Here is a 12,264-nt window from a genome sequence, read left to right on the forward strand (position 1 = left end):
GGCCGGGGGTGGCGGCAAATGAGGCTCCGGGGCATCCACACCGCCTCTGCGTGGGGCAGCAGGGAATTAGGTCTGGTGAGGAGTAGACTGCGTCCCGAGGAGGCCGACCTGCCTAGCCTGACACCAGATGAGATCCAGTACACCTTGAACTTCTTGGAAAAGCTCCTCAAGTCAAAGGAATCATGATTTTATTTGACTTTATCTGACTTTCAGCAATATTTCAAACATTCCATTTAAAGCACATTTTCAGGAAGTTTAGCCTACTATTTTTCTATTTAACTTAAAACATTTGTAGATGCCATTTTGCTAGAATGTACATTTATTTATTTTGCATTTTTACTTTATTTATTTCATTTTATTTATGAATGATAGCCACGACTTATTTATGGACTGTTAAAGGCAAACCGTGCCTTGCTGAAGCTTCCTCTGTTGTGTTTGCACTTTTAGTTAACAGGTGTTGTAAACCACTCCAAAGGCTACTCAGTTCAACAAAATGAATAAGATAAAATGTTGGATCAACAATAGCTTATGATTTGACAATGCCCCTATCTATGGGCAGCATTATATGTTTCATTTTAAACAGCCCAGCCTACTGTGTTGTATACCTACTCGCAATAATTATTTGTAATTTCATTGTAAAGTGTAAAGTGAATATCTAATGATAGGCTAAATAAAGTGTAGCCTATATTTTTATATGTAGTTTAAAGGCCTATTTACCTCTGCCAAGGGTGGGGAAATATTTTTTAAAATATAGCCTAAAATTGGATTTTATTTTTATAAATATGTCAGGTTTTTATGAATGAATAAAACAAGAAATTAATTAGACTGCTTTTAGGGTTCCGGTTTTATGCATTCACAAACTTAGCACTATTATACTGTGTGTTGCCTACGTGCGTGTGAACACGGTGCACGAGGTGACTTCCCTTGGAATGTGCTGTTGTCTCGCGATATGTTTCACGTGATCTCCAGTTTCGCAAACCAAAACAAAGAACCTATAGCACAATGCGGTTCGTCTAAGCTAGGAGTTTCTACGAAGACTCTTGTCTTTTGTTTCCCACGCATTCGGTTGATTGCACGGCGGACTGTTTCAGCACTCAAACGACACGTAAAATTGGGATGTAACGCAAGGAGGTAAAAATATGTTGTTTTACAGCCTTGTTTGTAGAACCAGTTAGCTAACGATAGAGAGGCGGACTGTTAACATAACCGGTTAACAGAAAAGTCTAAAGCTTCTTTAACGCTCTTAAGTCTATGTAAAGCATGATATCGAGCGAGTTCTTGCTTTTTACGTACTTTATATCTAAGTTCATACACAGTCACATTTAAAAGCAAGAATGGCAGCATTTGATCTTATTCGGTAACTGAATTGAATGATATTCGAGACAGAATAAATAGCTAACAGGTTGGGTGGCGGTATTTCTTTTAGTACTTTCTGTTCGGCACAACAGTGGTTAACAAGTTAGTATTGCTGAACTAGACTAACTGTAACTTACCTCCAGATGATGTGGCCAAAGTTGGTCGATGGGCCATGACGATGGAGAAATTCTTCAGTATTAAGTGTATGAACTTCTGTGTAAATGTTCATGTACAGTAACTAGCTAACAGTTAATGTTAGCGGATGATACATGAGGCTAACGCAACACCCTGCAGTTGATAAGCCCTTTAAGCTGATCTGGTCACAGTTAACATTTCTGGGTATTTCTGCCCCGATCTTTATTTATGTTAACTTGTAGAAATACCAAGAACTCTATCTTCATACAAATAAATAAGTGAATTATAGCCATTTGTTCTAATTGGACGTATAACTTGCATATTGTTTCAAGTCAAGATTTTTCTTTGCCATTTATGCATAAACAGACAGTCCAGGAATATAGAAATTCTTGTACAGCTCTCCTTTGGAGTCAGATAAGGAGTCAAAAGCCAGAAAGAACACTTAGTCTTAAAATAGAAAAGTTACATAAAGGCAACAAAGCATTAAAACTGCAATACACAAAAATAGGGTAATAGTATTTTCCCCGGTGAACTTCAAACATCACACTTAGTAATTCACATGGTGGAGATGGATATGTCATTACACTTGGTGAGGTAGTGAGGGGTTATAACATACTAAAACACAGTTTATATTCAGGCCTGTTTCCATTGCTTGGTAGAGAATGTCCTGCTTATATTCAGGTCCCACAAGAGAACACTTTTGATGAGATGCTCTTACAAAAATACCTTGTGGAACATTTCTGTATTATTATTGCGCATGTCTAGTGAGGGGTTATTGCACATATATTCTCACATTTCTCACAAATTTCGTATTTGCCACCAGTCTTAGTGCGGCAGGGAAAAAGCTGTTGTAGTCTTGTTCTGTGTGATGATACTGTCTGTCCTGTTGTGTCTGAGGCTGTAGGTGCAGTTTTTGTGTCTGAGCAGAGTGTGAGCTGGGTGGAGTGGTTCTCTGATTATGTTCTCTGCCCTTTTACAACAGCGCTGTGTGTATAGTGTGTCCATAGCAGGCAGTTCAGCCCCAATTGTAAACAACCTGACTCCAAGTGAACTGTGACGTCGCTTCCCAAGGAGCGCCATATTGTTAGTAGGATTCTCGATGTGTAACCGTTTATTTAAAGACCCATTAAGCAAATGTGGATTAAATGACATAAAATACCCATTCCAGAAATACATTGATAATACATAGTAGTATTACAAGCAAAAGTACAGCCCTTGTTGTCCAGTGGACAAATGGAGCAGTAAGAGGTTGGTAAGGTGGTACAGAGAGCTGTCCCTGTGGATAATCCCACATTGTGTGCTTTATGTGAATTCCTGGTGGCCATTGTTAGAGAAAATAAAGGTATGGTAAGGCCACGGATGAGCTATTGATGATTCCATCTGGATCATGTGATGTAAGGTTAGGAGTTGTGAGTGGACCTTTGCTAAAATGGCTGTTTTTCATGTGGGCGGAACTAATATAGAGGTAGCAACACTTTAAGGGAACAAGGAAAGGTATGACATCTGTCTTGATATCTCTCCTAAGAGAATATGGTCTTATCAGTGCATGATAGCAAGGTTTACTCAGCTGTACAAGGGCCTCTTATGCCACAGGCTGGTAGAGTCACTGTATCTTGCAGTGTAAAACCCCTTGGTGTCACAGAAGTGGCATTGCTTACAGCAGGATGAAGTCAAGTCATTTGGGATTCCTTTCTGAAGACAACCAGCTCTGCTATATTTCTATATTTATTTATATTTCTAAATTTAACATGCTTAAAATAAAAAATGTATTATCGTGAGTAATCATATTTAATCAGCTTCCAGTTTGCCGAAATTAATTGAGACGATGCTGAGACAATTTTGACTCTGACCGAATTCACAATTTCCATAACATTTGTCACGTCACATGTGAGTCCTGGGAAAGTTGTTCATGTAAGTAGATGTTGTTATTAATAACCGGCCTCCATGAAATGCACCACCAGCGCGTGGAGCACTCAGAAGGGGGAGCTTACGAGGAGCACGTGAAGGCAGCATCGCTCTGATTCAGTCGAGCACGCGGCCATTCACAGTTTAAGGTCCCTCCGGTGACTCTGGATGTCTAGCCGGTGCGCGTCTCACTCGCCTTTGTAGACACATTTAAAGCCTAGGGTCGAAGCGGTGGGTTTTACCAGCGACATATAAAGTCCTGCTTGAGTGTGTCAAGCGATGCTGATGAAGTTGGAAAGTAATGAGCGAGGATGCTGAAGCTGCCCGCAAGCCCGCTTTGTTCGGAGGAGCGCGAGGCTTTTGTGCCGCTGTCATCGCGCAGCTCATCCCCTGCTGCTTTGTCTTCGCTTGGTCCGTTGAAACCGACCGGTAGGCTACGTCCGCTCTCACGGCACCGAGGTTTTAGCTCTGTCATTGTGTTACATGTCCTGTCCGCCTCCTGGTGGGATTTACTGTAATTAAAGGGATTCTAGTAGTGTCCAGGAAAGACAATCACAGACTGTATGATCCTTTATGGGACTGCATCTGACTCTCTAGTATTCAGTAAGAGGGTAAATGGTGATCTTGTGAAATCCAGTCCTAATCCTTTATGAGAATTTACCTTTATACTAGCAAAGAATATTTTAAATGATTTCTTTAGATTAAAAATGCTAATAAAATGATTGTTCTGGAGGTGCATTTTCCTGTTTATACTCATCCTTTTGCTGGATTCCAAACCCAGCTGCTGCAGAAAGTAGCTTCCCAGCCTTTGCCCATCGCTGTGTCGTGTCAGCAGCCCCTAAATAATAGATGGGACCCTCACCCATTGGGGCTCTCACCTTATGCTTTTAATAGACTGCCAGGATGTCTGGCATCTTTGTCACAGTTATTATGCCTTTGATGGGTTGGTGAACCTGACTTGTATTTAACGCATTAAGCCTTCATGCAGAGCTTTTGTAAGCACTATAGGCCACTGACCTATTCAGCAAATGGAGGGGGAGGGGGGTGTCAGTAACAGGAAATTGAACAAGTGAAATGTTAGCCACCTCTTCTTTCTGTCTGAGATCTTGGCTGCTGGAGATTTGTATTGCCATGTGAAAGATGAGAGGAGCTGCCTGCTCTGAGCGAAATGCTGCCTCAGTTTCTTTGTTCCCTTGTGCCCTGCTGGTCTGGCCACTGGCTGGAGGAGGCACTTTTGTTTTTATTGTCCTATTTCTGTCAACCATTAACATCCCATTGGACATAAAACACTGCTATCAAGCACTGGTAGTGTAACACACAACTTAACATCACAATCAGTCATATCTCGCTAGATAACTTAATTGTGCTGATTTGAAAAATGAAATCTAATTGCTTGTGATATTCTCACCAGTATAATGTAAACGCTTATATTATGGATAATAGGCCTGGCTAGTGTTCTTTGCCTTTTATGAACAGCATAGAATTCTGTGTCTCACATGTTCAGTGATAGGTAGTGTCTGTAATATAGGGTGAAGGAGTTGTCCCTGTGTGGGTCAGACAGTTCAGAGCACAAAGTAGGAGGTGTGTGTGTTTGTCTGTGGACATGTTTTTCCTTTTCTCAGCTGCTGTGGTGACCCCTTTCAGCATTGCCAGACTGCAGCCATACAGTAAAGCTGACATGTTGTAAGCAAAAAATAAGGAACATTTAGTTATTTGAAATGTTACACTTCCAACTAGAAGTAGAATTCAGACGTTTACCAGCACCTTTTGCATCGCTTTTCTTGTCATGCATAATTTTGGTATTATTAAGTCCTTTGTAAATGTATGTTTAAGTCTTTCTGTGTTCATATAGTGTTTGTGATCATCTTTTTTTGTTTCTACACTGTGTTTTTGGTATCAGAAGACTGATAGGTTGCTATCAAACAGAAAAGAATCTGTGGCCTTGACTGATTGTAGCAGATGCAGCAGTGGAAATTCAAGGTGATGTGCAGACATCACACTGCATTGTTAATCAATCTTTTCATCAGTTCACTGGTCTTGCTACATTTTGGTCTTCTCTGTCCGCCCAGATGGTGAAACAGCCAGTCAGTCTGTTGGTCATCTGACGACAAGCTGGTCAACAGACCAGCTGCACCCCCAAAGTTGTCAGTGCTACAAACTGTACTGCATGCACCACTGACTGCACATACGATAGCCACCTGGTGGCTGGTTGCTGTAAAGGCCATAAATTGTGCCTCCTCCATATTAAGCCACTTTTCTATCACCTGGTACTGGCTCAGCTCTACTCTATTCGATTTTGGTTCCTTCCTACTACGACACCATTTGATATTGCGTCAGCTCGCCTGGTACCAGGTACTATCCCCAACATTTGACTGATGGAAAAACAAACAAGGCAGGTAGAGTTGAGTTGAGTTGAGCCAGTACCAGGTGATAGAAAAGAGGCTTTAATGGATGGGACATGAGCCAAACTAATAACTTAAAGTACAAATCAAATACATTTTGATGGATTTGGTAGATGTTATCGTGATGATTTTTCTGGCAAGTTTGTTTTTAATAAGTTACTTGATATAAAACAAGGTGCATTTTGGATGATTTGACAGGGGTGCTTGGTGGCCTGATGCTGTCGTCTCACAGCAGTAGGGTTCCGGTATTGAGCCCCAGCCACATGTTGCCTTGCGTGGGTTTTCTCCGGGTACTCCGGCTTCCTCCCACAATCCAAAGACATGCAGTTTAGGTTGATTGGTGTCTCTAAATTGCCCATAGGAGTGAGCGTGAGTGTGTGTGGTTGTTTGTCTACATGTCAGCAATGTGATAGACTGGCGACCTGTCCAGGGTGTACTCTGCTTCTTGCCCATTGTCCGCTGGGTTAAGCTCCAGCCCCCCCATGACCTCTTCAGGATAAGCGGAATAGAAAATGGATGGATGACTGGCGGCCTGGAGGTGCCACTCCACTTCTGGTCACTATTGTGTGGTACCTGGTTTCAAAATGCAAGGTGGCTGCTGCTGTATTCATGATAATTTGGCTTCACTTGTGTATAGTGGACTGAAGTGGTGATGCATCATTCATTGTGTATACAGTCAGTGGTATGCACTGCACTGTACTACACTACATACTATGTTACAAAAATGAAACCCTAAAGAGAAAAATGTCACATCACTTGTTAAATATTCCTCAAGTGCATGAGGTTGTATGTGTGTGTTTGTGTGTTTAAGTCCCTTCTGAAATGGAGGGCAGATATTACAATTCTCTCAGGGCTGCTTGTCTGTCTCTGGATTACAGAGAACCACTCCAGGAAGCATTGCTTGCTTAGATATTGTAACCTATCATTCACAAATCTCTTACAAAACAGCTTGTGGGGCAAGAAAACAGGTGAGGCCAATTCTGTTGGTTATCCTTATCCCATAGGTGAAGTTCTCTTGCTTAGACTGCTTCACTTGGATATAGTAATTCCTCCAGAGCCAGTGTGTGTCTAAACATGTAGGCTGAGAAAGGTGTGTGTCCAGCAGCTGTTGAGCAGAAATGAAAGACACAAACTTTGATTTCTTCAATGTGTGCTCTCATCTGTCCATTAGTGGCCGGCAGTGTGGTTTGTCAGTGTTGGAGTACGACCAGCAGGCCAGCACCATGAGTCTGTACGGGGCCAGTGCCAGTGGTGGTGCTGTCGGTGGGGCAAGAGAAAGAGGAGGAGCTGAACATTACCAGGAACAACGGCGGCGCTCTAGTGACCACTCACGTGACTCCTCCCATGAGAGAGGAGAGAGCCAGCTAACTCCTTGCATCAGGAATGTTACTTCTCCCACTCGGCAGTATGGTGAGGAGAAACGGGGGCTTTATTACATATTATTGCCCAAATATCATAGTTTAGTTGCCCCACATTTCTTCAGCTCTTATGTAATGTATGTATTTGAATAGAAGCATAATTTGCCGATCTTCATGTATCCTCTTGTCTCCCACAGACCGTGAACGTGGCGACGGAGGCTCGTCGTCAAGATCCTCCAGTCCACGTCCGCCCAGGGTTTCTCTTCCCTGTGCTTCCCAGGGAAGAGTTGACCACCACCCTAAGACCCTGGGCCAAGGACCGTGCGACATGATCTATGTGTATGACCTCAGCAGTAAAGAGGGGCATCGTGGTGGACTAAGGCTGGGAGAAAGAGTCACGCTTATTGTGGACAATACAAGATTCGTGGTGGATCCTGCTATTTTCACAGCTCAACCTAACACCATGCTGGGCAGGTAATGACTAATAGATTCACTGTAGATATTGTCAGATTGTTGCATTGAGATGTCAGCAGATGTGCAGGCATATCTTAAGCTTTATCTTAAGGGAATGTAAAAGTAGAGATGCACCGATTGCAATTTATTTATTTATTTATTTATTTTTAAGTCTGACCTTCCAATTCTGATTTTGGCTGACATTCTACGCACTGTAGTTAACAGCATACACAAACATTTTTGGAACTATATATAAAAAAACCATCATATTAAATATGTTTTACATTTTCCATCTTTCTCTTGCTTTCTCCACATACGTACCTACGCACGCATTTCCAGTGAAGTGCTGGTCTTTTCAAAGTGGACAACAAGCGCCAGGCTGCACTGCACTGCTAGCATTCTGAGATTAGGAAGTCACACTGAAAGTGAGATGTGAGCAGCGCAATAAGCTACTGAAGCGTTTGATTCATTCACTCTGCACCGACTCCGGCCTTCGTGTACTCTCACTGTCATCAGAACACAGTCTGTCAGCAGGACAGTGACTGGATGAATAGTCTGTGAGGATCACATTTGGTTCAATACACTGTAGTGAAGAAATAGACCTGAAGCACAAAAAACATGTGGGTACAAGGATGATGCGTGTCTCACGTGTCCATTTTTGGAGTTCTATGTAGAATGTATCAGATTTGGCGCTTATTCTCTGCTTTTTTGTGTTGAAGAAATAAACATGAGAATAGCAGTGAATTTGTGATTGTAGCTATTTTCTGGTGGTGCGTTATCTGACAGAAATGCAGGGGTGCCAATATCTTTGGCCATTACTGTAGATACACAGATGCACACAAAGTCAGAAACGCCAAGACCCAACATACAGTATCAGTGAGCATGGGGGGGATTTGTATGATAAACATGCAAATATTTCAGAGTTACTTGTGATGTCTGACAATACCTATACTACGGTACCGTTTATTATAGGTCAGGTATTATAGGTAATTGTGATTCTTCTTTTTCCCAAGATTACATCCTTTTTCCTGTTACATGGTTTTCGATTTGTAACACAATTCTGTTTTATGATTACAAGTGCTGAGGCCACATGCTGATCAGCTAAAATGTCTTTAATTCTCTTTTAATGCTGAAACGTTGAAACTGGAACACAAAGCAGGCAGAGGCAGTACAGATGGATGATCATTGGTCTGCTCAGCTGTATTCTGAGTCTTCTTGATCAGGAAGAACAACAGCATTTTATTTTTTCTGTTTTCAGGATGTTTGGTTCTGGGCGGGACAACAACTTCACACGCCCAAATGAAAAAGGAGAGTTTGAAGTGGCCGATGGCATCAGCTCCACTGTGTTCAGAGCCATCTTGGTGAGAAAGCATCTGTGGCTGACGCTCCACACACACTACCTGTCACTGTTGATGTACACTCCTTTCTATATCACTGTATTTTTCTTTCACGTTTCTTTTTTGTTTCCTCTTTCTTATGTTCTTTCTCAGTCCCTCCCTCAGTTTTCCTACACCCTCTTCTTCTTTTTCCCTCATTTTCTCTCCTTCCTTCCTCACCCTGTCTCTCTGTTTCTCTGTTATTATATAACTTGTTTATTCTTCTCTCTTCTCTCTCTCATTTCTCTGATCTGTTTCTTTCTCTGGGGCACAAGGAGTTTGGAATCCTTCTGAAACATGCTGTCAGCACCTGTATTTTATTCACTTTCTTATTCCCCTTTTCACATCTTTCCTTCCATCTCCTCATCATTTGTTTAGGTCTCAAGATATCACTTAGTGGACTCCTAACACTTCTCTTTTCCCCTGTTCCTGCTTCTCTTCTGCTAGTCTTCTCTTGCCCTCTCCCCCTCCCCACCTCGTTGGTCCATTATTTCCTTACAGCTTTTGCTGACAGGGATATTCAGCTCAGTTTTTATATGGAATACTCTGTTGTTTGGCATCAGCAGTTCAGCCTTGTAAAGAAAAATGTACAAGTGCTTTGTGTCTTGTGTTAAAGTCAATTCATCCTTTCCATGTCTGTGTGTGTGTGTGTGTGTGTGACCTAAATTTGATCATCTATCCAAATTTATGTGGACTGTGTGTGTGCCAAACAAATAGACGGGACACTCATTTTGTGCACTGCACTGTATGTGTTTATTTCCCATCCATGGCCCTATTATTAAGTGGCCATATGCCAGATTTTCATTTTTGGCTTTTTCATATTGCTCAGCCAAATACAACAAAGAAAGGAGCCTCCTCCTTGGCGTCAGAGCACATAGTGTGTTCATGTACCCATACATTGTTGGTTGAACAGAAGCAATAAAAAATATATATTTTATTAGGCTTTGTGGATGGAATGTGGCTTGTGCTGTTTTTGTGGAAGAATATTGTATGCCAGTACAACATTGGTGCAGTTATTAACTCTTATGCGCAAAGAAAAAAGAGAATAAATCATTTGAATTAACCATAAATGAGCCCATTTTAAATAGCTAAGAAAACTGCATGCAGCTTCCAAAGCCAATATCTTTAATGTGTAGGTGGAGGAGTAATATTGGTTGATAAACAAGACACTGCTATTGGACACCTGTAATTGTTGGCTGAACAAGAATTAATTTGACCAACTATGAGCTAATAATTGATTGGTCTGGGTGTGGTGTCACACCTGATATCAATTTGATGAAGTCTATATACGTATACTGATCAGCCATAACATTATGACCACCTGCCTCATACAGTGTACACAGGAGTCAGCGCAGCAGTTGGTTGTTACTCGTGTCTCTCTGTAGTTCACAGCACATCTTCTGTGAATCTGTTTGCTTCCAAAGTTTTACTGTCAGGAAGAGCACAAATGCATCAACCATTCAGTGGAAAACTCATTCAATTCATTTCAAAGTGTTTGTCATATGCACAGTATGGAAACATGTTTCCCTGCACAATGAAATTCTTACTTTGCTGTCCACGCTGAATGCCAAACAACACAAGCCAAATATACAATAGATAAACAGTAGCACAGAATCTAAAGGCACTTTAAGCAGCGAGTGAAAAGAAATTATAATAACCATTATATAAAAATATAATGAAAATACCCTCATCGGAGCTGTATGTGCAATAGTCAGCAGCAATGAGAACTCAGTAAAAGATAGTGTATGCTACATTGAGGCTGTATGTGCCATAGTCAGCAGTGGGTGTGCAACTATGCATGTAAACAGTACAGGTGCAATTACATGAAGTAAACCCTGAGTGTAAACCCCTGTCATCTGTTTAGGAGTCTGTTGGCAGCTGGAAAGAAAGAGTCTTTCATTCTAGAAGTCCTGCATTATGTATGTAGAAGGATTGTGGTCATGGGAACAGGTTGAGATGTTTTAGACAAGTTCAGCAGCCTCCCCACTCTCGGTGTGTTATCACCACTATAGCTGCTGGATGTTTCTCTTCATAGTATTTCTCTTTTTCACCCATTTTAACACAAGTTCAAACAAAATGGAATCTTTTGAAAAGAATGAATGAAATGTAAGAGTTTAATCTGCAGTAGATCAAACTCATCATCAGTGAACCTTGGTCACTGTCCCTCCTTAGACACTGTTGGTAGGTACTAACCACTGCAGACCAACAACACCCACCAAGACCTGCAGTGTGGGAGATGCTCTGACCCAGTCATCTCACCATCACAGTTTGGTCCTTGTCAAAGTCACTCAGATCCTTACACTTGCCTGTTTTTAGTGCTTCCAACAAGTCTGCTTTGAGAACTGAATATTCACCCATTGCCTAATATACCCCACACACTGACAGGTGCCATTGTAACAAACTAGTCAGTGTTATTCACTTCACCTGTCATTGTAAATGCCTGATGAAGACTTCATGTCAAAATGTGGTTGCTGTGGTAGTCTAGCCTAAATAAAAATAATTCTGTGGAGCATTAAATCAGTGTGTGGATTTGCTTCCCTTCTGCTAGGTTTAATCACAGGTAGCCTATTGTTCAGTAAGGCAGCTGTTGTGCTGCATTATAGGATTTACAGTTTGTGTGTTATCGGTGCTTCAACTCGCCGGGCCATTAAAAAAAGATACATAAAATGATCTAGCAGGCCAGATGTGGCCCACGGGTCTTGAGTTTGACATGTGCACATGTGCACTAGAGGAACATTGATATATATGTCTGTCTGTCTGTCTGTCTGTATTTATTTATTTATTAAACTAAATCCCCCCCCACTTTGGGGCGGTCTTGTATTCCTTCCTTCAAGCCTGGGTCCTCTACCAGAGGCCTGGGAGCTTGAGGGTCCTGAACAGTATCTTAGCTGTTCCTAGCACTGCTCTCTTCTGGACAGAGATCTCAGATGTTGTTCCTGGGATCTGTTGGAGCCACTCTCCCAGTTTGGGGGTCACAGCCTCCAATGTTCCTATTACCACGGGAACCACTTGTGCCTTCACCTTCCACATCTTCTCTAGCTCTTCTTTCAGCCCTTGGTATTTCTCGACCTTCTCGTGTTCCTTCTTCCTGATGTTGCTATGGCTTGGGATTGCTACATCTACCACTACAGCCTTCTTCTTCTGTTTGTCCACCACTACTATGTCCGGTTGGTTGGCCATTACCAGTTTGTCAGTTTGTATCTGGAAGTCCCAAAGGATCTTAGCTTGGTCATTCTCAGCCACCTTTGGAGGTGTATCCCATTTTGACTTTGGGACTTC

General features: G+C 41.8%; 1 protein-coding gene across 2 annotated transcripts in view; it reads left to right on the plus strand.

Annotated features, from left to right (window-relative positions):
* Window positions 1-916: 916 nt before the first annotated feature.
* Window positions 917-12,264, plus strand: part of LOC109962547 (BTB/POZ domain-containing protein 10-like) — a 17,523-nt gene continuing 6,175 nt past the window's right edge. Inside the window, exons 1-4 of one of the 2 annotated variants that reach the window (XM_020604378.1) lie at window positions 917-1,131; window positions 6,970-7,208; window positions 7,354-7,630; window positions 8,868-8,970. In XM_020604378.1, the coding sequence (XP_020460034.1) occupies window positions 950-1,131; window positions 6,970-7,208; window positions 7,354-7,630; window positions 8,868-8,970 (801 nt within the window). In that variant the 5' untranslated portion in view covers window positions 917-949. Of the gene's footprint in view, window positions 1,132-3,497; window positions 3,826-6,969; window positions 7,209-7,353; window positions 7,631-8,867; window positions 8,971-12,264 lie in introns of those variants that run through there. The other variant, XM_020604379.1, reaches the window with a different exon arrangement.

This window comes from Monopterus albus, unplaced genomic scaffold (assembly GCF_001952655.1).
Source record: "Monopterus albus unplaced genomic scaffold, M_albus_1.0 scaffold65.1, whole genome shotgun sequence".
Lineage (NCBI taxonomy): Eukaryota > Metazoa > Chordata > Actinopteri > Synbranchiformes > Synbranchidae > Monopterus > Monopterus albus.